The sequence below is a fragment of the Bolinopsis microptera genome, chromosome 9 (genome assembly GCF_026151205.1).
Source record: "Bolinopsis microptera isolate Bmic1 chromosome 9, MBARI_Bmic_1.0, whole genome shotgun sequence".
Lineage (NCBI taxonomy): Eukaryota > Metazoa > Ctenophora > Tentaculata > Lobata > Bolinopsidae > Bolinopsis > Bolinopsis microptera.
This window is the reverse complement of record NC_087080.1, coordinates 5,522,312-5,549,163: the sequence shown is the minus strand read 5'-3', so window position 1 is coordinate 5,549,163 and position 26,852 is coordinate 5,522,312. Positions and strand designations below refer to the sequence as shown.

The 26,852-nt window shown below is 39.5% G+C and overlaps 2 protein-coding genes across 2 annotated transcripts in view; one reads left to right on the top strand and one right to left on the bottom strand.

Moving 5' to 3' along the window:
- LOC134820535 (transportin-1-like) overlaps positions 1-26,188 on the bottom strand; it is a 33,615-nt gene extending 7,427 nt beyond the window's left edge. Inside the window, 13 exon segments of the mRNA XM_063830970.1 lie at positions 6,246-6,349; positions 8,422-8,544; positions 8,668-8,757; positions 8,760-8,844; positions 16,984-17,044; positions 17,301-17,422; positions 18,175-18,297; positions 18,898-18,979; positions 24,666-24,808; positions 25,132-25,271; positions 25,532-25,648; positions 25,823-25,898; positions 26,066-26,188. Coding sequence (XP_063687040.1) covers positions 6,246-6,349; positions 8,422-8,544; positions 8,668-8,757; positions 8,760-8,844; positions 16,984-17,044; positions 17,301-17,422; positions 18,175-18,297; positions 18,898-18,979; positions 24,666-24,808; positions 25,132-25,271; positions 25,532-25,648; positions 25,823-25,898; positions 26,066-26,167 — 1,368 coding nt within the window. The 5' untranslated portion in view covers positions 26,168-26,188.
- Positions 436-6,329, top strand: LOC134820536 (uncharacterized). Its single transcript, XM_063830971.1, has 10 exons — positions 436-1,020; positions 1,251-1,421; positions 2,961-3,131; positions 3,225-3,395; positions 3,513-3,683; positions 3,811-4,146; positions 4,315-4,599; positions 4,737-4,883; positions 5,147-5,281; positions 5,491-6,329. Exons 1-10 carry the CDS (start codon positions 573-575, stop codon positions 5,769-5,771), a joined length of 2,316 nt encoding a protein of 771 aa, XP_063687041.1. The 5' UTR covers positions 436-572; the 3' UTR covers positions 5,772-6,329.
- Positions 26,189-26,852: the final 664 nt, after the last annotated feature.

Genomic DNA, 26,852 nt, shown 5'->3' with positions numbered 1-26,852 from the left:
TCCAGAATTTTCAAGATAGTTCTTTTGAGCACGAAATTCCTAATATTGAATATAAAGGTCAATAAGGAGACGATAACTTGATAAACAGCTGACGGTACTTTCAAGTATTGATCCTTGTGGAGTGTGGCACTACTGTGGCACTACTGTGGCACTACTGTGGCACTACTGTGACACTCATGCACCGCGAATGAATAGATTTTCAGGTACGGCCAAATAAGGTTTAGTTGTGTAGTTGAATGAACGGGATGATACTCATGATGGTAAAGTACACTATCATCACAAAGAATAAAATACACGAGAATAATATTTTATTTTCCGAAATAATGAATTTTATATTACTTTACGAACTGCAACGTCGGACAAAGAGATGACCGCATTGACCAACCCTTTAGAATTTAGATGCTATATTATCTTCTTTCCATGGGGATACTTTGGTGAGGGCAAATTTCATTTCAATTGTGCCACCATCTCCTCAGTTTCTCTGTCAAATTACGATATCCTGAATTTACTAGGAAATTTGGTCTGAATTTTCTGGCAATAAGCTCATTTTTATCACCGTTTAAACGTAAAATATGAGGATCCTCTTCTTGTTGACCATAGTATTGACTGCCTTTCTGATCGTTGGTGCGGGGCGCAGAGACAAAGGGAAAAAGGACAAGGCCGTAGGCTGCACAGCTAAGACACTGAAGAAAGCAATAAAGATGTACGACTCCTGTCTGCACAAAGGTTTTAAATCAAGTCTGGGGTGCGAACATGAAATTTCTGTCAAAAAACCCCTCAGTAAAGGCAACGTAAAGAAGTGTGAGAAGATAGAGCTTAAAGCTGACGCCTGTGGACATTCCTGCCCGACTGATGGAGGCTGGAGCCAATTCTCAGAGTGGTCAGACTGCTCAGCAGAATGTGCAGGAGGGGGCCAGTCTAGAACCAGGACTTGTACTGATCCTGCTCCTGCATTCGGTGGTGAACTGTGTCTCGGTGAAGATATTGAAACTCAGGGCTGCAACCTTGCTCCTTGTTCCGGTATGTGACATTGTAAATTTCTGGGGAAATGGTTGCAATATTTGAACGATTTTCCCTTGCTACATCGAATTCTTGCTATAGTAAAGAAGGAGTGGATTGAAACAGAACCGGATAATTGTGCAACATGGACCCCTATAAAGGTTCATAAACAAACAAATGGCTCTTATTTAATCTTCATGGTCTTACATATTTTATAAGCATGTTAGATTGGTCAATCTGAATAAACTCAGTGGACGGAGAGTGGAGCGAGTTTGGGAACTGGTCGGACTGTTCGGCAGTGTGTGGAGGAGGGAGCCAGTTCCGATTGAGAGACTGTGACAACCCTGCCCCTGCTGAGGGAGGAGCAGATTGTGAGGGAGGCGACACAGAGACCAAGGACTGTAACATCCAACACTGCCCAGGTAACATTGTTAAACTGTAAAGTGTAACAAAGTCACGCAGTAACATTATCCACGTAGGCTGTGCTCAATTCTGAGATCATAAATGAGAGAAGTTGATATTTAAATAAATCCGAAACGAAACGAAACGAAACACAATATTTACTACCCCGCTCGTATGCGACAAAGATATTGCATAAAATATACCTAAATAATTTACACAATACGGTGCCCATGTCTGAGCGGCTCTCCACAAAAACTTTCTCTCCTCCTCAGAGCAGAAGGTTTTTTTAAAAAAATATATAAACTGGGATCTCATAAAAATTTAAGAACCAATGTACTTTATTTGACAATAAAAGATAACAAAATGTGTCACACTTAAGGTTTATAAACTACCAAGACGTGCGCCGAGTTAGACTCGTCGACGGTCTTATATAATTAGAACAAAAAATTTACGAGTATCACCCGCTAAGTCACACACAAGAAAAACTTCATGATTATACATCGTTCACTATGATATCTTGTCCTCACAACAAATAATACCACTTCTGATATAATATCGTCTCTTCAAATCCTTCTTTGCCTTCTCTTTCATCTCCAAAACGAGCAGATGATGTCTGGCTTGCTCCTCAGGTGACCGATCTGGTGAAATGAACACAGTTTTGTGGTGCTCACTCAGTTTCAGGTTTTTCGATTTTGATAAAATCTGATGTACAGTATTCGAATTTGATAACAAAATTTTGACAGGTCTGGTCTTGTCAGCTGATTTCCTTCCAATCCTTACAGCTTCGAAGTGTGGTTTCACTTCAATCTGTTCAAACAGTTCGTCTACTTTATCTGATAGTTTCTCTACATCTGTCTCCTTTAAACCAAAAATGAGAACATTCCTGCTGCGATCCTCTTCTGACACAGCCTTCTGCACAACTTTTTTCAGGCTCTCCTCCGTTATTGTACTGTTCGGCGAGGCTTTTAACACAGCTTGACTGTATGACTTGATTTCAGCTTGAACAGTGTCCTGAACAGCAGATTTTACAGTGGTCTGAACTAAATCCAACTGATTGGATTTGGCTTCAAGAAGTTCCCTCTGCAGTTTGATAACCGACTCTTGTGATCGGATGAGAGAACTCTTCAATTCCTCAACATCTTTCATTGCATTCAGAGTTTCTCCGACGACAGAATTCAACTGATAGTACATATTATACATCAAATTTGATAAAACCTTCTTGACTGGCTTTTCAAACTTTTCAACTGAAAACCTTGTTCTATTTTCACAGTTCGTGGCTTCTGCAATATTCGAAATTAAAGCCTCAAAATCCTCATTCGCTTCGTTGAAAAATGTAGAGTGTCCTGATAAACGCTGCAGTAAATCTGTGTCCTTCATCATGTACTTAACTTGTATTACAAGGCTACATGGTGGTCGCAGTGCAATTAAACGATTTTACTGATAAGAGAGCAACTGTTATCAACACACAAGCTAAAAGGATACAACATCAAATGAGAGAACTAAATCCGATTCAGCAGATAAAAACAGACTATCCCTTGAAAAAGATATTATGTTTTCAGTTGATGGGAACTGGAGCGAATTCGGGGATTGGTCGAGCTGCTCAGCCAACTGTGGCGGAGGAAAACAATACCGACTAAGAAACTGTAACAATCCTGCTCCAAAATATAGCGGGGTGGAATGTGAGGGGGTAGATTCAGATACAGCGGACTGCAACATAAACCCTTGTCCTGGTTGGTTATATTATATTTTAATTATCAAAACCTGAACAAACGGAAAGAAGTAAACTGAAACTTAGTACATCCGACTTAACCATCACATTTCAGTGGACGGAGATTGGAGTTCGTTCGGATCCTGGTCAGAATGTTCAGTGGAGTGTGGAGGTGGATTCCAGTCTAGAGCTCGATCATGTGACAAACCTGCCCCAGCATACGGTGGAGTAGACTGTGAAGGATTTGATGCAGAGGTACAAAACTGCAATACCGACCCATGCCCAGGTTTATAATCTAAGATAATCTTGTTAAAGATACTCGACTCCACTCTGACTCAACTTATAACGAAAATGTTGGTTCAGTTAAAACCAAAAAAGCTTCTTACAACACATATCAATTTAGTGAACGGACACTGGAGTCCATTTGGTGAGTGGTCAGGCTGCACGGCTGAATGTGGTGGTGGAACTCGTATCAGAATCAGGGCCTGTGACAGACCAGCCCCGGCATTCGGAGGGGCGGACTGTAAGGGGGAAAGCTCTCTAACAAATGCTTGTAACACTCAACAGTGTCCTGGTAAAGAATAAACACAACCATTTTTGTAGTAATCTTTACGGCTCGATCCGAGGAGACAATTTCGTAGATAAACTAAAGTCCTCCTTTTTATGGTCAATCCCACTCACTCAGACGTTTTCCTTTTCAGTAACGTACGAGTTCCAGCACCGGACTAGCGCCAAAGGAAAGTGGGACGGAGGAGCTTTCTCCGGCTACTTCTACACTGTGATCGGAACACTGGGTGAAACTGCAGAGCACGACTGTGAGGCTGACAGGGAGCTGGGAGGGACTGAATCCTGTGTTATCAAGGACTTCACTGATATTGGGAACATCAAGGGGCTCAGGATCAGGAATAGTGGAGATAACACGTGGAGGTTCGTGAAGATTTCAGTGACGATTGATGGAGTCTACGGGGGGATGTATGAGGGGTATACTTCGGTTGATGATTACGCTACTGTTACTATTCACATCATGTCTGATCCAGGTAATTTTTAAAAAAATTAAATGTTAAGTCAAATTTGTGTCCCCTTTCTAGGCGGTTATTTTATACTAATAACGGCCACATCAGGAGATTTTATGTTAGATTCTTGGATCAGGACCAGTGCAACCACCGCTATCTAAAAACACTTGAAAATTAACTTAAATCCCTTAGCAAATCCAGATTGTGGACGGAAAAGCTTGGGTTGCTGGGCCGATAGCCCTGCCGGCCGCGCAATTGAGGGCGGAATACGCTTCCACTCTGATAACCCGATAGATGACTGTGAGAGATATGCACAGGAGCGTGGGTTCTCTGTATTCGCGGTGCAGTACGGACACGAGTGCTTCACTGCAGCTAATGCTGAGGAGACTTTCGAGAAGTTTGGAGATTCAAAGGAATGTTCGGATGGGACAGGTGGATCGTGGTCATCGAACGTCTACTTCGCAGACACTTGCAAACGTAGGAAGCGTCGAAATATCCAAAAGTTTTTTCACTAAGATAACGTTATAAACTTATATATATATATATCATGATCAACAGTAAGTACGTTTTAAACTTGATATTTCCCTTGTGCTTAAATAATCTCCAAATCCCAGCATCGTACGAATGTGGACGACAGAGCTTGGGATGCTGGAAAGATACCCTTAACAGAGCAATAAAAGGAGGGGTAAGGTTCAACTCCGAGAACCCAGTCAAGGACTGCGAACAGTTAGCAAACGATGAGGGATTCTCAGTCTTCGCAGGTAAGTCTCTTTCTTCACATTAAATTCGCGAAGGCCAACGACGATTATACCATACTTTCTTTGCTGCAAAAGGGCGGCTACTTAATATAAGTATTTCGCAAATTTTCTTTAACAAATACCAAGCTTTGTTGACCGGTATGTTACATACTGTAGCTGAATTGGCTCACGTTGCTCAACGTGAGGCAAAGTAAAACTGAAATTATAACATGTACCTCTCAATTGAGAAGTGAGGAATACGACCATTACTCAAAATTACAACTCAGTTCAGTTCGGCACAGAGTGTTTCACAGCCAGTAACGCCGATCGAACCTACCAAATGTACGGGCCTGCTGAGAACTGTAAGGATGGAAGGGGTGGATATTTGTCCCAGAGCGTCTATAAAACGGGCAGTTGTCCAGGTATTAAACTACACATTAAATTTGTTATCACGACAGTGTTAAACGAGATAATATGCCAATATTTACAGACTATAATGAAATATAAATGTATCTAAATTTATCTGGCCCATAAAGCTATGCAGCTCTAAAGTTGGCAGTTTTCAGATAGATGAAGCTATTGATATTTCTGCGAATCAAACGAATAATGAACCAACGCTCTTTTTCTCCAGAAACACCAGAATGTGGCAGGAAGAACCTGGGCTGCTGGAGGGATGACCCGCTCAGATCCATACAAGGTGGAATAAGGCTCACATCCGATAATCCCGTAGAAGACTGTGAGAAGTATGCAGTGGAGAACGGGTATGCAGTGTTTGCAGTGCAGTCTGGTAGGGATTGTTTCACAGCAGATAATGCATCTAACATGTACCAGATGTATGGACCTTCGGAGAAATGTGTAGATGGCAAGGGAGGAACTTGGGCTCAGAATGTTTACAAAGCAGGCGATTGCTAGACAACCAACCAGAATCGGACTTCGATGATCAGAAAATAAGATTTTTACAGTAGACAGTGATATTTGGCAGAAATTACAAAACAATATGTAATAGCTAGGAATTTAATCGTCGAAAAGCATGATGATTAACCTCTGAAAACGTCTCTTAAATATTTTTACTAGTAAACCTGTTGTTTTTATGCCTGACACTGTGATTGCGATGAGAATTCATTCAATATCAACTAACACTGGTCAATTACTGTAAGGTTATAACCAGATAAATCTGTACCGTTGCTCTAGTAATGCATTAAAAATGCAAACTACAACGAACACTGTTACCTATATAAAATCTCTATGCCAGTACTCAATGGGGATTTGTTGCACTTTGATCTGGTATGATGTTACTTTGATTTTTTCAACTCAAATTATTCAAGATATTTAACTGAACATAAACTAAAACGGCCACTAAAGAGTAAAGACACAAGTAAAGCCTACCTTTTTATCTGACAGAGCGGTGATAAGGAAGGGTACAAGTTGAGGTAGGTGAGGAATTATACCGTTCATACACCCTTCAGCCACTGCTCCCAGCGCCAGGATTCCTGAGGCAAGGTTGTTAAAAGGAATTGTAAAGTAATTGTAAACTGATCATGATGGGTGTTCTATGTTCATTAGTTTTGTTTTGAATAATTTAATTAATTATCTGTGTGTTATCGGTTGGCGATCAATAAAACAAAGATTAACTGAATAACAAATATGTCAAATACCCGGATAAATTTGTATTTTTCAAAAAATTGTCCGATTTGCAACGAAATTTCTAGGAACTAAGGCAACTAGGTAAGAGGCTAGATGACGACGCAACTTTTGTTTGGCGGTTTTTGATGTTCAACGGATTTTGAGCATTTTGTCTTTTGAGCCTTTCCCTTAAATTTGAAGGCTTAGTTTTCCTGAGATGATCCAAAATCCATCTCCGCAAGGTCTCCATTCTCCAGAAGTATATAAACGGATTAACGGCAGCGTTAACAGGAATCAACACTCGGTAGCTAATCAAAATGAAATACCAAACGAAGAAGGGACTCTTTGCGACATATACAATATCCCTCATCCACACAAACACTATATTGTTCAAAAGTTCGGCCAAAAACATGGGAAGATTACAAACAAGGAAAACAGCTGTGAAGATAGTTATAGTAATGGAAACACGCCTGAAGTCGTTGGTGCCAGGCATGGCATCCTTTGCCAAGGCCATGATACTCAAGATAAAGCTTACAAATACAATCACTGAATGAAGGATCAGATTGGCAAGGTCGAACATGACAAAGGCCATGTATTTCCAATCCGGCGGATCCACATAGTTCGTCTCAGTACACGATGCAATATTGGAGAAGAAGAAAAACTTGTTTACTCCAAATCCTATTACCACAGCTTTCACAATGAGAATGTATCCAGCATAAACCACACACGCCACAAGAACTGCACTCTTCTTTATACTGAAAAAGGGAGCCAGAATGTTGACAGTTCTGGTGACACTCATAACGAGGACCATGAACTGGGAGAAGCGAAGTGTGAAGTAAAATGGAACATACCACACACCGCATAGTGTGTAGCTTAGAAAGAATCCCAGGGGTCGTCTTCCATTCATCAAAGAACTGATTATGGGCAGGGTCAGGACACAAGTGCAAACATCAACAGCGCTGATAAATGTGTACAAAATATTCGGGAAAGAATGTTTCCTCCTACTCCAGAAATATAGAAGGGAGGCGATGTTGCATGGAACCCCGACAGCTACACATGTGATGAGAACAGCTGCAATCATTTGATCAGCACTCTTGTTGAAAGTGTGACCCTCGAGTTCTGTTATGTTTAGGACATGGTAGCTCTTGTTTGCCATAATGGGGGGACTCAATCATATAGCTTTTGGAATAATATTATCAAGGAATAATTTTTGTTCCGGAATGAGGTCACGATCTATATTTCAAAGATTCGATGATTGTGTTGCTCAAGTTTCAATAATTTTTAAGTTCAAATGTTCGAACAGCATCTGAAAAGACCGGAGATGTTTTTTTTTTAATTAATGAAATGGAAGTGAAAGAATCCAAAACTAATGGAATTATCATTACGTTCCTTCTCAAACAATAATAATTTGAATAATGGGCCATAAAAAATAAGGATATTGTATTGTATTATCTGTCATAAATTACAAAACTGTACAATAAAAGGCGCGCTACAGTCAGCGACTAAACGGACCAAGCTTCAAGATATATGATCATATTATGATCATATGATCATTGATCAGCCAACAATTTTCTAGCCTGGGTTTTATTGTCCAACTTAACGGATTGTAATTAAATCGGAATGTGGCAGGTCGGAGAGGCATAATGCTATGAAAATATTGAGACAAATCTAAAGACTAAGATATTACTCAAGACATGTACTGTACTTATGTTTTATGTTTCTCTTGATCGTTCGATTTGTTCACTCCAATTAAATAATCAGCCGGATCAATTATTTCCATTGTCAGATTTTAAATGGAAATTACGACCATGACAAAAACTATGAATTTTGTCCGTGCTCATGCTTTTTGGGAAGGATAAAATGGTTTTATGACTGATCATGATTCTAAGGCACATACCATCAAACTAAGTAGGATGGAGCAAACAAATAATCTACATACCAAGTTCTTTAACCTCCCACTCCGCGCTAGACAGGGTCTCCATTAAGATTGGGAGTAAAGGCCCCAGGATATCTTCCTTGTACACGTTGCTTAGAGCATCAAGCGCAGCAGCACTACACTTCCCTGAGGGAGTGGAATAAAATGTTAAATCTTATGACTAAATTATCCTAGACTCGGTTAAATTGTGAGTGATACAAATAACCGCTATTACTGATTCCAACTAAACCAATTCCATAAGTCACTCACTGAGGTTCCAATCAGCAAACGCCTCGTCGTCCACGTCTTCATCCTCATCCTCAGCTTCACCGCCTTCTCCATTCTTTTCCCCGTTGGCATAGCTTGTTGGTGGGTTCGAGACTTGTGGAACCGAGGCTTAATGTCTTGCTCGTTATCTGGAATCATCTCATCGTCATCCACATCTCCCTGTCAACATTCGATAGGTTAGCTATAGGCTAGCTACAGATTTACACCAATGATGAAAAAATGGCCATTACAATTAATCAGGATACCGGTGGGAAGGTGAACCATATTTATTCTGAAACTCTACCAAATATGGTTCAATTCCTAACAGTATTCAGATCTTTAAATTAGGGATGGTGTTGGAGTCCTCCCGCCCACTTTTAATATTAAATGTCGTGAAATGTCTAAGTTAAAGCTTAGTAAGAAATGGGCCGAATAAGCGAACAGCCGATCACGTGACAGTTTAACTTGACCTGGTTCAGTATCTGGGCAATCAGACCATAAAGTCCAGCCGATCATTGCACACGTTCTAAACTAAGAGAAACCCAGTAACTGTCCTTAATTTCATTACATCTTAGAGAGCGTCGTGAATGGTGGGTACGAATTAGAAAACAGAATCCCGCTACAAGAGCGCGCACTAGATAATTTTGGCGCGCGAATGAGCGCTATATTTGCTACATGTTCCCTTTGCATTGATTTTAGTTGAAATTTTGCTAGTACTAAAAGAGGTTTTAGAGCTGATATAAAGGCGCCACCGGGTACAAAGACGGTATTGTTCAGGGCTCAGAGTAAATTATTACGACACGCGTTTAACTTTGTAAAACGTCACTGTAAGTGCCTTAATGACATTCAAGTATAACTAGGTATCCCAGTACTTATGTCTTAAGTTACTACCATTAAAACTGACTTACCAAAATCAAATTTCTTGAACGTTTCTAATCGTCATCAGTCGCTCTAGTACTAAAATCATTTCTATCCCCCATCACTAGCCCCATGTATATATATATAACAAAGCAGATAAAAGAGTTACTGACATGGAGCGCTGCCTCATCAAGGCCGAATCATCACGTACTTTTGAATCATGTAAAAACCCTGCACTCGAGGCATTCATTAAATGCTGCAGAGCAGAAGTTGATCTCCACCGGCCAACTCAGAAGTATGTTTCACCAGACAACATCGCTGCACCTATCAGATCAGCTCTCAAAGAAGTGAAAGGATGGAAGGATGTGGTTATTAGACCTTTTGACAAAGGGGTAGGATTCTTTCTTCTTGGAGAAGAAGAATATATTCAACGAATAGGTGTACATTTGAATGATAGATCTGTATATAGTATTGTAAATAATGTAGATGATTTAGTTTCAGAATTAATTGATAAAATTTCATGTTGGACAGTCAAGTATAAAGAAGAATTAGGTATGTCTAAGAAGGTCAGGGAGTGGGTTATTCCGTGTACGGAGCTCAACCAGCCTGGTAATATTTACCTGAATCCCAAGGCCCACAAGCCACCTTTGTACCCTGGGAGGATGATTACTACTGGATGTGGTTCGTACATTGAGAACCTATCTGCCCTGACTGCATACGAATTGAAGAAGGCTATTTTAGATTATAGAATTATTGACACCCCTCATTTTTTGAGGAAGATTGATAGCTTGAATGAGTCCACCATATTGTTGGGTAAGGAGGTGATACATGTTGCCATAGATATATCCAACATGTTCACCAATATCCCCAGGGATATGGGGATCCAACAATGCACCAAGCACCTGAATGAAAGAAGTAGTTATGATCAATTGTTCAGTACAGAATGCATTATTAGTGCTCTAGAAATCACTCTTGATTACAACATAGCTTCGTTCAACGGTATAACATACCGTCAGGAGCGTGGAGCGGCGATGGGTCCTAAGAACTCATGTGAGTATGCAGATTGTGCAATGGATAAGATCGATATTTTAGTTAATGAAAGAGATTTAGAACATGGCCCGCCACACAGACCAGCATTCTGGGGTAGGTTGCGTGACGATATATACATGGCCTGGCCTGGTACTGTTGAGGAGCTTCTACAATTTATGGAATGGCTCAATAGTATCCATCCGGACCTTGTGTTTACTTACGACTACTCTAAGGATGGTGTTGAGTTTTTAGACACCTATGTCTATGCTGTTGGCGATGTTATTCATACCAAACTTTACTCTAAGCCCAGTGACACCCACTGCTATCTCATCCCCACCTCATGTCATAGGAGCCATGTTCTCAAAAACATACCCTATGGTGTGGCGAGGCGAGTGAGGCAGAACAATAGTGAAGACACTAATTTCTTAGAGCAAAGGGAGGTATATACTGGTTACCTTGTAGCCCGTGGTTACCATTCTAGTATTGTAGACGATGCTTTCAACAAATTTAGTGATATAACCAATAGGAAAAACTTGTATGCCCCTAAAAATAAGGATGAGACGACTACTTGTCTAATACCCATGGTGATGGATCAGAATCCAGCACTTCCCAACATGGGGAGCATTATTCACAAGTATAAGCACCTTCTTAATCTCGATACAGCCTTGAAGAAGCTAGTACGTGCTGACAGTGTATTTGTAAGTCACCGAAAGAATCAAACTATCGGTGGCATGCTTGTACACAATAAGTATCGTGCTAGTGGAACTGTAAGCAGTGATAGAGATGGAGAAGCCACTGCTAGTCAATTTCTTGAACCAGACGCTGCAATATTGCCGGCTGTTCGGGAGGCTGACAACGCAGGGTGCCATGCCTGTGGAAAATGCTATGTTTGTAAGCAAAGTTTCCTATCCCCTTGTTCCAAATTTAGTAGTCACCATTCTAAACAAGTTTTCCCTATTACTAAATATATAACTTGTCAGAGTAATAACCTTATTTATTTAATGGAGTGTAGAACTTGTAAACAGTCGTATGTAGGATATACTACTTCTAATCTCCCTAAGAGATTTTCTAATCATATGAGCCACATTAAGAAAGGTATCAGAAGTTGTAAGTTAGTAAATCACTTTTTAGATATTGATCATGATTTAGATTTTAGTTCAGTAGCCTTATATAACTCTTCACTTAGTACGCACCTTTCTGTTATTATAGTGGACGCTCTTGAATTTAAACCTGAAATAAGTCAAGCAGATAGGGAAAAGGCCATGGAAGCTAGAGAGGGGTTCTACCAGACCCAATTGAAAACCCTTGAGCGTTATGGGGGTATGAACACCCTCGATAGTAACCACATCCTTTTTAAATCCGCTGGAGCTTAGTGTTTAGTTTATTTATTTTATTTGACATGATCTCAGCCTATTAACCCGTGTTTAGTTTACAATATTGCTATCAGAGACGTGTTATATTCATTACTATTTATATATTTTTACTGCTTGATTCAGAGAAATCTAGCTTTTTCCGAGAAACTAATCTTTAATAGATTAGATAAAATGTACGCAGCCATTATTTTCGTTTGATTATTATTCAGTATATTTTAGTTTTGTACCGTTTTAAGTCACATAGTTTTGTACGTCTTCCTAAGACTTGTTTTCCTTTCCTAGTTTGTAAGTTATTTTAAAGATTTGTGAATATTCCAGTTGCTTTTAGAACAATTTTATCTCAGATAACGATGTTTAATAAAATGATGCAAAGACTTATTTCGAAGATCTAATCAACACTAAGGTTTTTTTTTTACATATTTGATAGATTTACAGATCTGGATTTTCAGAAAAAATCATGTTCGCGGGAAGCAAAAATCCGATGAGTTTTTTAGGGGGGAGGGGTAGGGGGTTGAGGGGGGTTGGGAAGGGTTGTCACATGACGAGAAATTTTTTGCAAAAATTAAACAATCTTTATTTGTTGATATTATTCACCCCTGTTGCCTAGAGTGGTGGGTCTGCACTTGAGAAGAGTGGGTCTGGCCGCTAGAATGGTGGGTCTGCAATCTAGAAGTGGGTCTGGCAACCAGAATGATGGGTCTGTACCCTTAAAGAGTGGTCTGACAACCAGAGTGGTGGGTGTGCACTTGAGAATAGTGGGTCTGGCAGCTAGAATGGTGGGTATGCAATCTAGAAGTGGGTCTGTTAACCAGAATTGTGGGTCTACACCCTTAAGGAGTGGGTCTGACAACCAGAATGGTGGGTCTGCACTTGAGAAGAGTGGTTCTTGCGGCTGGAATGGTGGGTCTGCAATCTAGAAGTTGGTCTAGCAACCAGAATTGTGGATCTGCATTCGAGAATAATGAGTCTTCCCCTTTAGGAGAGTGGGTCTGACAACCAGAATGGTGGGTCTGCACTTGAGAAGAGTGGGTCTGGCGGCTGGAATGGTGGGTCTGCAATCTAGAACTTGGTCTAGCAACAGAATTGTGGATCTGCATTCGAGAATAATGAGTCTTCACTCTAGAAGAGTGGGTCCGGCAACCAGAGTGGTGGGTCTGCACTTGAGAAGCGTGGGTCTGGCCGCTAAATGGTGAGTCTGCACCCTTTAAGAGTGGGTCTGACAACCAGAATGGTGGGTCTGGACTTGAGAAGAGTGGGTCTGGCAGCTAGAATGGTGGGTCTGCAATCTATAAGTTGGTCTGGCAACCAGAATGGTGGGTGTACGTACACCCTTGAAGAGTGGGTCTGACAACCCGAGTGGTGAACTTGAGAAGAGTGGGTCTGGCAGCTGGAATGGTGGGTCTGCAATCTAGAAGTGGGTCCGGCAACCAGAATGGTGGGTGTACGTACAACCTTGAAGAGTGGGTCTGACAACCAGAGTGGTGGGTCTGCACCCTTGAAGAGTGGGTCTGACAACCAGTGTGGTGGGTCTGCACTTGAGAAGAGTGGGTCTGGTAGCTAGAATGTTGGGTCTGCAATCTAGAAGTGGGTCTGGCAGTTAGAATGGTGGGTCTGCAATCTAGACGTGGGTCTGGCAACATGAATGGTGGGTCTGCACCCTTCAGGCTTAAAGAGTGGGTCTGACAACCAGAGTGGTAGATCTGCACTTGAGAAGTGTGGGTCTGGCAGCTGGAATGGTGGGTCTGCAATCTAGAAGTTGGTCTGGCAACCAGAATGGTGGGTCTGCACCCTTCAGGCTTCAAGATCAAGAGTGGGTCTGACAACCAGAGTGGTGGGTCTGCACTTGAGAAGAGTGGGTCTGGCAGCTAGAATGTTGGGTCTGCAATCTATAAGTGGGTCTGGCAACCAGAACGATCGGTCTGCAGTCTGCACCCTTAAAGAGTGGGTCTGCCAACCAGAGTGGTAGATATGCACTTGAGAAGAGTGGGTCTGGCAGCTGGAATGGTGGGTCTGCAATCTAGAAGTTGGTCTGGCAACCAGAATGGTGGGTGTACGTACACCCTTGAAGAGTGAGTCTGACAACCCGAATGGTGGGTCTTCACTCTAGAATAATAGGTCTGGTGGGTCTACACTTTAGAAGAGTGGGTCTGGCAACTAGATTGGTGTGTCTGCAATCTATAAGAGTGTGTCTGGCAACCAGAATAGTGGGTCTGCAATCAAGGGAATCAAGATTAGTGAGTCTGGCAATCAGAATGGTGGGTCTGCACCTTAGGGTAGTGGGTCTGGAAACAAGAATGGTGGGTCAGAATTCTTGAATAGTGGGTCTTCACTCTAGCTAAGAGTGGGTCTGGCAACAAGAATGGTGGGTAAGAATTCTAGAATATTAGTGGGTCTTCACTCTAGAAGAGTGGGTCTGGCAACCAGAATGGTAAGTCTACACTCTGTCAAGTGTCAACCAGAATTGGGGGTCTAAACTAGAATATAGGATATATGGCAACCAGAATTGTGCGTCTGGAGTCTAGAGTCTAGAATAGTGGGTCCGGCAACCCGAAAGGTGGGTGTTTACTCAAGAATAGTGGGTCTGGCAATCGGAATGGTGCGTCTACACTCTAGAAGAGTGGGGCTGGCAACCAGAATGGTAGGTCTTCGCCTTAGAAGAGTGGGTCTGGCAACCAGAATGGTGGGTCTGCATTTTAGAATAGTGGGTCTTGACTCTGTACCTACTAGAAGAGTGGGTCTCCTCTCTAGAAGAGTGAATCTGGCAACCAGAATGGTAATTCTTCACTCTGTCAACCAGAATTGGGGGTCTATGAACTAGAATATAGGAGATATGACAACCAGAATTGTGGGTCTGGACTCTAGAATAGTGGGTCTGGCAACCAAAATGTTGAGTCTGCACTCTAATAGAGTGGGTCTGGCAACTAGAATGCAGACACGTAGCCAAGGGGAAGACCCCCGGAAAAAAATTGAACCCCAAAAAAAATAAGCCCCCTAGTCCCCATGGTCGCCTGGTAAGTGGGCTGTGTTTATGACTGTTTGATTAAACGACACGACAGGCAATCGACTTTAGCATTTCGTAAATTATTCCCAAATCCCACTATACAATATGTACTTATTCCATTCAATGTGACAAGTACTGAGTTCCCCCCTAGCCCCCAACTTTGTATTATTGTGATGTCTGAAATTACAAATTTCTAATGCCAAATGTCGTCTGAAACACCCTATTTCTCAAAAATTTTCCGGGGGCTGCACCCCCAACTTTGTATTATCGCCGGCCTACAAATTTCTTTAATGCCTAATGTCGTCTAAAACAAATAATTTCTAAAAATTTTCTTGGGGGCTGCGCCCCCCCCCCCCCCCCAGTCCCCCAACTTTATATTATTGTGATGTCTGATTATTACTGCGCCCCCCCCCCAGCCCACCAACCTTGTATTATTGTAATGTCTGATTATTGCTGTCTCACAAATGTCGTCTGGAACACCCTATTTCTCAAAAATTTTCCGGGGGCTGCACCCCCAACTTTGTATTATCGCCGTCCTACAAATTTCTTTAATGCCTAATGTCGTCTAAAACAAATAATTTCTAAAAATTTTCTTGGGGGCTGCGCCCCCTCCCCCCCCCCAGTCCCCCAACTTTATATTATTGTGATGTCTGATTATTACTGCGCCCCCCAGCCCACCAACCTTGTATTATTGTAATGTCTGATTATTGCTGTCCCACAAATGTCGTCTGGAACACTCTATTTCTCAAAAAGTTTCCGAAGGCCAGGGCTGCGCCTGCCTAGCCCTCCAACTTTGTATTATTGTGATGTCTGATTATAATTACTGTCCTACAAATTTCTTTAATGTCAAATGTCGTCTAAAACACATAATTTCTCAAAAATTTTCTGATTGGCTGCGCCCCCCCCCCCCCTCCCTAGCCAACCAACTTTATATTATTGTGATGTCTCAGGATTATTACTGCCCTACTAATTTCTTTAATGCCTAATGTCGTCTGAATCAACCTATTTCTCAAAAATTTTCCGGGGGGTGCGCCCCCCTAGCCTCCCAACTTTGTATTATTAGATTATTGTGATGTCTGATTATTACTGTCCTACAAATTTCTTTAATGCCAAATGTCGTCTAAAACACATTATTTCTCAAAAATTTTCTGGGGGGCTGCGCCCCCCCCGGCCCCCCAACTTTATATTATTGTGATGTCTGATTATTACTATCCCCAAATTTCTTTAATGCCAAATGCCGTTTTAATCACCCTATTTCTCAAAAATTTTCCTGGGGGTTCGCTCCCCTAGCCCACCAACTTTATATTATTCTGATGTATGATTATTGCTCTCCTACAAATTTCTTTAATGCCAAATGTCGTCTGAATCACCCTATTTCTCAAAAATTTTCCGGGGGTTGCGCCCCCCCCCCCCCCCCCCCCAGCCCACCAACCTTGTATTATTGTAATGTCTGATTATTGCTGTCCTACAAATGTCGTCTGGAACACCCTATTTCTCAAAAATTTTCCGAAGGCCAGGGCTGCGCCCCCCTAGCCCCCCAACTTTGTATTATTGTGATGTCTGATTATTACTGTCCTAAAAATTTCTTTAATGCCAAATGTCGTCTAAAACACATAATTTCTCAAAAATTTTCTGGGGGGCTGCGCCTTCCCCCCTCCCTAGCCAACCAAAGGAGCTTCGCCCCGGCTACGTGTCGTGTCGGGCTACGTGCCGAGAATCGAAAAAACTTAATCTTTAAATGAATAACGGAACCTTCATTATGAAGTTACGAGATGATAATATAATTGGGAGGCAAAGTGGGTATCGGGCTTGGGGCTCATAATGCGCAAAATTTGGCCGCTGTCGAGTGGGTCTGCCTAAAATTCACAGATCTAGCTATGGGTCTGAGACATTTGTAAAAAAAAAACCTTAATCAACACCGACTTTTAATGTGTAGGAGTACAGCTACAAAATATATATATATATATACGTATATATATATATACGTAACAGTTCGTTACACTTTAAAACCCACCCACGATAAATAATCTAATTAATTAACTAAGTAAAGTGACAAACCTTGAGTAGGATGATATCAATCTCAGAGTACTTCATACCCTGTATAAGTATTGGAACCAGCCTGTAAATGTTGACGTTAGTGTCACCATGCGCTGTTTAACAAACCTTAACATAGACTTAGCCAGTCCAGAAAATTCTACACAACCTCTCAATAGTAGGTTAGCATATCAGTAGATCACATACTACAATTCTAGAATAATTCTATATTTGGAATAGAATATTCTGTGTCAAATATAGAATAACTAGCATTGGAATAATATAATTGGTAATAAAATAATAATTAATGAAAGGACAATCCAGTGATGTTGATGACTGACCTTCCCATGTAAGGAGATAACATAGATAACACTTCTGTAGGTAACTCAGCGTAGGCCAACCAAAACTCACAAGCTTCCAACGCTACATTCTCATCAGGATCCTGAGTCCTTATCAGCATGTACTGAAATGATAACCAGTCATTGCACTGAATAGTACTGAATATATTTATGTAAGCATTGAATATTCCTGAATTATATAATGTTCCTGGTACCGCAAGACATTGTATAACGGTGAGCTAAATTTAGATAACGCGAATACGAGAAGTGTGTAATTAGGCATAATCTAATGATAATGATAAAGTGTGTATTAGTATTATAAGATAAGCGTTAGTTTTAGCAATTTGGAAACGGCGCTGAAGATTGCATTGTGTGATCGTAGGGCTTCGATTCAAGACCGTATCGATTCTATGGAAAACTGTGTGTCTCTCTCTTAGAGTTGAACAACGAAGATTAAAAATTTGGGTATTTAGAAGCAGCCATTCATGGGTTATAAGATTGTTCGTATTGTACAGTATAATGATTGATGTGCCAGCACGGGTGCACTTATTCTGTCCTCGCTCGCCAAGTCAAAATATTATACAATATACTTGTAATTTGTAATTTGAGTCGCTGGCCTGTTTAGTGTACAATTGAGATGTGATATAACATCATTGTTAAACGCACTATTTCATGCAATGAGATATAGATTTTGATACTTTCAACACTTCACGTAAACATAATGCACACGTACAAATTCCGTGAGTGCCTGGCAATTAAGTATCATTTGAGAATTCTCCCATGTGCAACATTCCCTCTCAGTCTTTATTGAATAATACACAGTACTTATTCCTGTACTGAGATAAACCCATTAGACACCCAATTACAAATTACAAACCTCAATAATATCGTTCATATGAGGAGCGAGGTGGTCCACCCTGACCTCCAGCAACATAACCAACGCCCGACATACGTTCTTCCGCACTTCAGGATCATCGTCCGAGGCTAGCAACGTCAGCCCCTGCGAATATTCACTTATAATATGTATAGTACATAATAAACTTGCTCTGCTTTAACATTAAAGAGACATAATAAAAATACTAAACTTGCTACTTGTATTCGTTAAATCTTTAACTATTGTTTCTAAACACGCCCAAGTCTAATTTTTGTCTCATCACTGCACTTCTGCCAAAATGTCTTGTCGTATGCTAGATTATTCTAGATAATGCAGATCTAAATATATTATCTTTTAATAACATTGTTACTTTGCAGTTAACGATCAAAGTCTCATCATGACTGGCTAAAATTAGCATACTGCTAACAGTTACAATGTTGTTACATTGTCCCAACATTAAAATGTATCCAGAAATATTAACAGCTACAATCTACATTTAAAATAACGTTTCTCAAACAAATTTTTGCACACACAGGGAGATGTACTTTTAGCTATAAAAACACCATGATATCTAAATTTTATATGTATAAAGTATACTGTGTATTTGGTGTAATACATTTTACACTGCAAATATTTTCCTGCTTCGGTAGTTCATACTTATTAAAATACCCAATAATTGGTGAGGAAAAACAGGTCACGTGATTAAGAGATCACGTGATATATTACCTGTACAAAGTTGCCAAGGTTTTCCAGTAGGGCCGGAGGGAGGTTGATAATGAACTGGTTGATACACGCCAGTGCACAGGATCTGGGAGTATTACATTTATAAATTTCAAATTATAACTTTATTTAATCAAATACTGCTATCATAACCCATTACCCTTCATTTAAATAATAATTATATTTAAATTGTCTGAATTATTTACTTGGCTTGATGAGCTAAATGGAATGACGATATTTAAATTTATCATTACCATAATTGGGTCTCTAGAGACACTTAAATTTAAATAGGATAACCGAAGATTGCACTGTAACGTAAAAATGACACATGACCGTCATTGACCGACATCACATACGTCATGTGTTACAAGCTCCATGCGTGCTATTAAACACTGCACTGTAAATCTTTTAAAATTCATAACCACATGCTGCGAATTCTAGATATAATTCATCTGTTTGGCAACTGAGTTATTTCAACACATGACAAATAAGTCAGATATTGCGGTCGGGGGGACTCTCACAGTTGTAATATTTCAACCCATGATACGGTCACATCTGGTGCTTCGGGTGGCCACCCAACATGTGCCCAATACCCACCTAATATACGCTCTGAATTTGCAGCGTTGAAATAGTTTGATGACATGTCTTCAGACAGAACATTTCAACGTATCAAGGCGTGGTGACAATATGGGTAATGGTAAAATTATGCAATATCCCAGGTTATATAATGCAATATCAAAGTTAATCTTAAATCTTATGCAATATGTCAGGCTATATTGTGCAACTTTATAAGCACTTAAAAGTGGTGGAGTTTATCTCACATCTGGTAGTTGGTAATAATATTTGTTCCTCATTTGCATTGTTCAAAACCATTTTATCTACTGAGTAAGTTATTAAATGGCCCCTCAGGCACTCCACTAATCATACCACCTTTGTAAACAGAGTTAATATTATGGAATATATGAAATTAATTTTACAATAATATCTTCCTTAGTGCAGATCTGTCATAATTAACAGCAGACAGTCCGATTTTAAGTATTTAGTATGACAGGAGTTTAGATTCACTAAACAGGCATCTCCATCACTGTACTGGGTGCTATATGCTACTGCACTATATTCTGCACTATATTATTATATGGGTATTATGCTCTATGTGTGACAGGAGTTTATATTTCACTAAATGGGCGTCTCCATCACTGGGCGACTGGTCCAACCAAAGCTATTTCGGGGAGTGGGCCCCTCCCAAATGGTATTCATCATTATATCATAAGCCTCTCTAAAGTAATACCAACATGATGCAGTTGAAGAATTGTAAGAATGTACCATTCTAATAATTTGGGCCACATTCTATTTGTTATTCATGATATTGCAGTGTCAAGTGTGCATATATTATATAACTTATAAGACCTGATATATCATACATGATATTACCACTAAATTTAGTAGCTGGTGTCGATAGGTGGTCTCTTGCTAATAACAAAAAGTTACTGTTGATTTGAATGATGCAACACGCTTGCAGGAACATCAACTTATGAACTCAACTTATTTCATATATCTCCTCAAAGGAACCTGTCAAAATGGAACGGAATTGTATCTAGTAATATTACACGATATTCTATTGGAGATGTCGCTGCATTATATGCTTTGACCTATATGTTCCACTATAGGCTGCATTATACGCTGCACTACATATCTCTCTCGACCACTTGCTAAGGTATCAAGATTCTTACTAGGATACCCCTTCAGTAAATCTACATTGTAGTGTACTGTAAACATAGTACCATTAACTATTATTACTATAATCAAGAATACCGCACCAGAAGACCGCAATCCCATTATTACGATTAATTATTCAATGTAATATGATAATAATACACGTATCGCTTCATTTGATCTATATTATTATTGTAATGATGAACGTGGACCAACCACCACATTACAGCACACTGTAAACTTTACGATTAGATGAGCCATGATGTTGAACTAAAGTAGCGTATTGAGGGTCAATTAGCAAGGTGTAAATGATCTTACTTTGCCGCCGCTTGAAACTATGAGAAACCACTTTTAAATGGTTACATAATTTACGTAAACGTAGCCCTAGGGCCGGGTAGGTAGAAACCACAACTCTCATTATAGCACTCGTGGAATGCAATGTTATGACGTCATGAAATATGCTGTGACGACAATATAAATAAGTTTTACGCAGTTCTGTTTCGACGCAGTCTTGTCATTCAACCGTGCGTGTTATTAAAATAAACATATAATTGGTGAAATGGTTAACGCCTGTCGGTGATTAGGGTAATTGTTGAGGTGCAGCGGTGCGGGGTAAACGGTGAACAAGGCCTATAAACCGGCTACTAAACACTTAAATTATCCTTGAGGAAAAATAAGTTCAATATAAAGAATTAGTAACGATCTAAGAACCATAAATAAACGTTAGGTCTAGGGCGTACTATGCCTAGTAGGCTTTGTCTCAATATATAACATAATTATAAAAGAATTCACGCCAGAAAAACAAACGAAATAGCTAAGAATTATAAAACGAGTTGTAATGTGACATGATAATTGAATGGGATCTGATTGTCTACCTAAACCCAGGGGCACCTAGGTCCTAGCACTAAAAGCTCAAGACCTACATAACAGTCTACCAAAACTACAATCAGACAGTTATCTCAGCAACAAAACGTTCGGCGTTATACCATACTGTCCACAGTGGTCCACCAGGCTATAATTGACCCAAAATCGAGTGTCATGAAATTCTGTTTATCCATTTGTTATTTATCATAAATTATCAGCCGGTACATATGCTGAAGACGATAATTAAAAATCTTTCAAAATGTGGAAATGATGTACGATAATATCAACGATTTTTTTACACTGTCCAAAATGCAAGCAATTGGCAGTGAAAATTGGCCTACATCTGACTTTATATTCATAAAGCAGTGTATATTTGCATTTACTTACTCTTGTTGTTGCTGTTTTACGTGTCGAATACCTGTCTAATGAAAAAAAATTCATGTTGATATCTATTTTGGTTGATTTTTCATGTACCCTCAAATTTTAAACCCACTTTTTAACTAAAATTTTGGTTTTAAAATATAAAAATGTTAGGTAGTGCGCTCGAGTGCACCTAAACCACCTATGGCATCCTAAAGTTCAGACAATTATCTAACTAGCCATACAAAATTCAAGCTGGGACAAGCTGGGACTTTTTTTTAAATCAGCCACGCCCATATTTGGTCCCAATTATCCAAATTATGCAAAATCACCTTAACATGCTCAAAACCATCCTTTGGGGTGCTTTACTTGTAGCTACTAGTCTCCTAAACACAAATATAAAGTTTTATCAAAATTTGATAAAAATTGGCTGAGTTATGAGCAAAATACTATATGACCATATTTGGGCATACGCGCCAATTTTGATAGATTTTTATAGATTTTAGCACATAAATTGGCCAATTATCAATATTTTTGGATGAGACAAATTTTATATGTTAGGTAAGCCTATACTTCACATTCTCTATGAATATCAGCTCAATATCTACCTAACTGTGGATTCTGTGTTCAAATAATGGCAAAATATGAACAAAATTGCCCATATCTCAGTTCGCGACATTCGCGAAACTGATTTCGCTCAAAATACTATAACTCAATAGGGTTTCAATATTTTTTAATGAAATTTTCAGAATCAACGTAGAATTGCCTGAGGACCTTAAGTTATGGAGTAGAATTTTGAGTCAGGCCTTTTAAACAAATTTAGCGGCCAAATTCTAAAATTTTCAGGGTATTTTTGGAAAAAAATCAATTTTTTGATTTCCCATTTTCAGCCCTTCTGGTATATTTTAAGGTCTTCTAGGTGCTCTTAAACGTCTTTTTGGGCGAAAATACTCCAGGAAACATCTCCTGAGGCAACAAAATGACCTATAAGGGGTCTATTATAGCCTGACCCCCCTTCGCGGACCACTGTGCTGTCTGCGTTTACAACATACTGCACAAGTTTTTTCACAGTCTGCAGAAAATAATCTAGAAAATATTGGAGGAAACTCAGCGATGTAGCGGTTGAAAACAGACGTAAACTGAACAAGATAGCCAGATGTGCGTGAGGATAAGGAACTGAAAACTCAGTGGAGAGGACTTGAAACCATATTGTGTAAACTATTTAGTTATAAGGGTAAGTAGCGGGGTAAGTAGCGGGGTAAGTAGCGGGGTAAGTAGCGGGGTAAGTAGCGAGGTAAGTAGCAGGGTAAGTAGCGGGGTAAGTAGCGGGGTAAGTAGCGGGGTAAGTAGCGTGGTAAGTAGCGGGGTAAGTAGCGGGGTAAGTAGCGGGGTAAGTAGCGGGGTAAGTAGCGGGGTAAGTAGCGGGGTAAGTAGCGGGGTAAGTAGCGGGGTAAGTAGCGGGGGGCGAGTAGCGAGGTAAGTAGCGGGGTAAGTAGCGGGGTAAGTAGCGGGGTAGTAAAATATACTGTGTTTCGTTTCGAGTGTAATACACGTATCGCTTCATTTGATCTATATTGTAATGATGAACGTGGACCAACACGTATCAGCACACTGTGTACTTAACAATAGGAGGTTGGACCTAAAGTAGCGTATTGAGGGTCAATTAGCAAGGTGTAAATGATCTTACGTCGCTTTAAAATGATTGCATAATTTACATAAACGTGGCCCTAGGGTAGTATATAGGTGGAAATTACAACTCTCATTACGGCCGCGTGGCATGCAATGTTAAGACGTCATGACACGTGACGTGACGACAGTGTGTTTGACGTAGTATTGTCACTTTAAACCGTACGTAATCTAAATAACTCATTTTTCTGGACTCAAGAATCCGGGCCGGAGTCGCATGCTTACTGATATTATCTGATTCTACCTATTTTATAGAGTCGACTTCACATCGAAATTCCTAATAGTCTGATTTTTAGTTGATTCCAGAATTCAGGTCGATGAAAGCTTCGATAAAAGCATTTACAGCTAGAATATCTATACATGCTCACCAAGTCAATGTTGTCTCTCATTAATGAGCCGCTAATCAGAATATACACTCCTCCAAATACGAACTCACTGCTGTGCTGGCGTAATGAGCGAGACTTTACTTGGCTGTGGGTTGATCAGAAGATGTGATGGCCCTATTAAGTCTTGACGAAAATCAACATGGGTCACATAGCAAGGCCAGAGCTGCTGATACTGTAATATCTTGAACGAAGGGAGCTAACTTGATTTCAAGAACAAATTATGTCCGAACTAGACACAATGTGCTTTGTGTATTTTCAAATGATATATATATGTGAGTCGAGTATAAAAGGAAAGTCGAGTATAAAAACCGCAATATAGCTAGCTGAACAATACAAGGAAACGCTGTGTATTAACTATTAATATGTAAGCTCATAACTTGGAGAGCTAGTATTATTTTATTTAATTCATTTATTTGGCCACTAAAAGTTGAAGGAAATTAGAATATTGCTGATACAATTATCGCTTCTTTCAGTTTGATATACCGATCAGAAAATGACATAATGATAGAGTGATCTAATCAATAAAACAAAAGGGCTCGGATTATTAGATCAATGATAAATCAAGGCTAAAGATTCTGAAGAACAATCGAGTATTAAACAGGAACTCGATTATCTATACTATCTAGATACAACAGAATAATTATCCATCTCGAGACAACAGATCGTTTAGGTTTAAGGATACGATCTGACGGTTTGACATTGTGCACCACTCACCAGTATTAGTGACACCTCATGATGTGAATTTAACAAAGGAATAATAATAACCTGATTTTACTGGAGGAATGCTTAAAGTATTGCATGAAGAGAGGTATTAACGTGTCCAGGGCTTTGGTTCCGTTAGCACCGGGAAGAGTTTCCAGTTGGTCTGAGGAATCTTCACAGATCTTCTGAAATGCTCCGAATGCTCCCTGAACACGGAAATAGTTATACAATAAAAGGGTATATTATTATGATGACGTCACAGAAAATACATAATAATTTCAGTGGTATGGTTTGAATGTCAAATAAAGTATTAGTATTGCTGTAGCACTAGACTAGCAGTTCACCAAAGACCGCCTCCAGTTCACCTTGGTTCAGTGAATTTATTAGAAATTATACTACAGCAGTGATTGTTTGGTTACATAAACTAGTGCAGCAAATCTGCTCAGGGATTGTACGACTAATCAATTAGTTGTATTTCGATTTTTTAATTTCAATTATACAATTATATAATTAGTTTCAATTAAATTACCTCGCACTCAGTTAGGGTTTGGCTCCCAATCATTGTGCAGAGATGCTCGAGTAGGCCCGGCCAATCTTCCAAACTTCCTTTCGTTACTATGGTAGTACACAGTATACCAACCGTTGCTCTTATCAATGAGGAAGGGTCACCTGACAGAGTGAGAGTAATAAAATTTGTATGAGTAATAATTTGTCAGAACGAATCCCAACACCGAATTATTGGATATGGGAATCTGCCGACTCGTGTGGGCCCAAGCAATAAAATGAGATCACTACCGACAATTTTAAGAGAACGAGTGTAAATGGATTTGAACACATCAGGACCACTGGAGCCGAGTGGATTGAAGGGTCTCAAAAAGCATGAACGAATATATTCACATAGAAGCTTCAATAAAATGTGTTAGATTTACCTATACAGGCTAAACATTGCTGCTTTATGAACGATTTTACTTCAGGTGGAAAGTTGTGGTAGAAAACTTTAAGATTATTCTTCAAAATAAGGCCGGCCAGCGACCTAGTAGGTTCATCTGAAATAGAAGAAGATTAATTTTTGTTTGGTGTATTTCGGTTAATAATAATAATCAAGCCTTAAACCTAAGGTGAACAGATCGAAAATAGGAACAATCATTTTTACAGTACTGAGAGTTAACGGTACAAACATTTTGAAACTATCTAAAAAGAAGGAGCTTTGAAAATCATACCTTCTGTAGTAAGTTTTGATAAAACGTAGATAAGGTAGTTGTTAAAATCGTGGTACTGATTTAATGATTCCAATTTCTGAAAGAAATAGAAGTTGAGTGAAATTTAACTGATAATTGTTTAATCTGCTAGTTGGCAACCATGAGCACTGGACATAAACATTTTCAATACATCAGAACCAATTTCGTCACGATAATGCACTTTATGATTACTTTATTATAATTAAAATATGCTCAATAATTTACCTGCTGGATAGCGCGCTGTGTTTCATTACAGGGAAATTGTGATTCTTTCAAGAGCTGAATAACTTGAATCAAACTGTTGTTGTCTGGCTGCCAATTTGCCATAATTCTTAGCTAAATATATGCTGTTAAGTTGGAGTTGCTCAACAAAAGGCAAAATACTAAATTATATATGAACATTTGACATGTTCATTTGAAGTTAAAGATATTGACCTAAATATTAGTAATCCTATTAAAAGGCAGAGTAGTTAACTTTGTCACACTATGAAATTATATAAACCCCGCATGGTTATGATAATCGGCTTATCCTCTAGAGAAACTTTGCCACATAGCATAACCACATCTTAATCAGATGATAATATATCACCTTAATACGGCTGACATGGAAATGGTTACATTGTCCCACTATGATGATGATTTCGAGAGAGTTTCCATGAACACAGTCATGGGACCAAAAGAAGCTGATAGATGCCACTCCCCTCTATCATTAACATCAATAAACTCAATTTCAAAAGAATTTCCATGAACAGAAGTAACCCTCATTATTGTTGCAATAAATTTGAAAACACGTTTGTTTAAAGTGAAACAAATTTTTACAGTGAAACAAGTTACAACAGAGTTAAACCTCATCTGAAAAATTTTGGTGAGAACCATCAGTTCTGAATGCCTCAATGGCCAGATTATATCACTGAACAGAAAACAATTTGAGCACAATGAAATTAATTAGAGTATAATGCAATGGTAACAATTTTAGCACAATGATAACAACTTGAGCACATTGAAAAGTACT

Excerpts from the sequence above, each read along its gene's own strand:
- LOC134820536 (XM_063830971.1), top strand. The coding sequence starts at position 573 with ATGAGGATCCTCTTCTTGTTGACCATAGTATTGACTGCCTTTCTGATC. Across the intron at positions 3,132-3,224 it reads CAACATAAACCCTTGTCCTG|TGGACGGAGATTGGAGTTCG; the intron begins GTTGGTTATATT and ends ATCACATTTCAG. Across the intron at positions 4,884-5,146 it reads GGGATTCTCAGTCTTCGCAG|TTCAGTTCGGCACAGAGTGT; the intron begins GTAAGTCTCTTT and ends ATTACAACTCAG.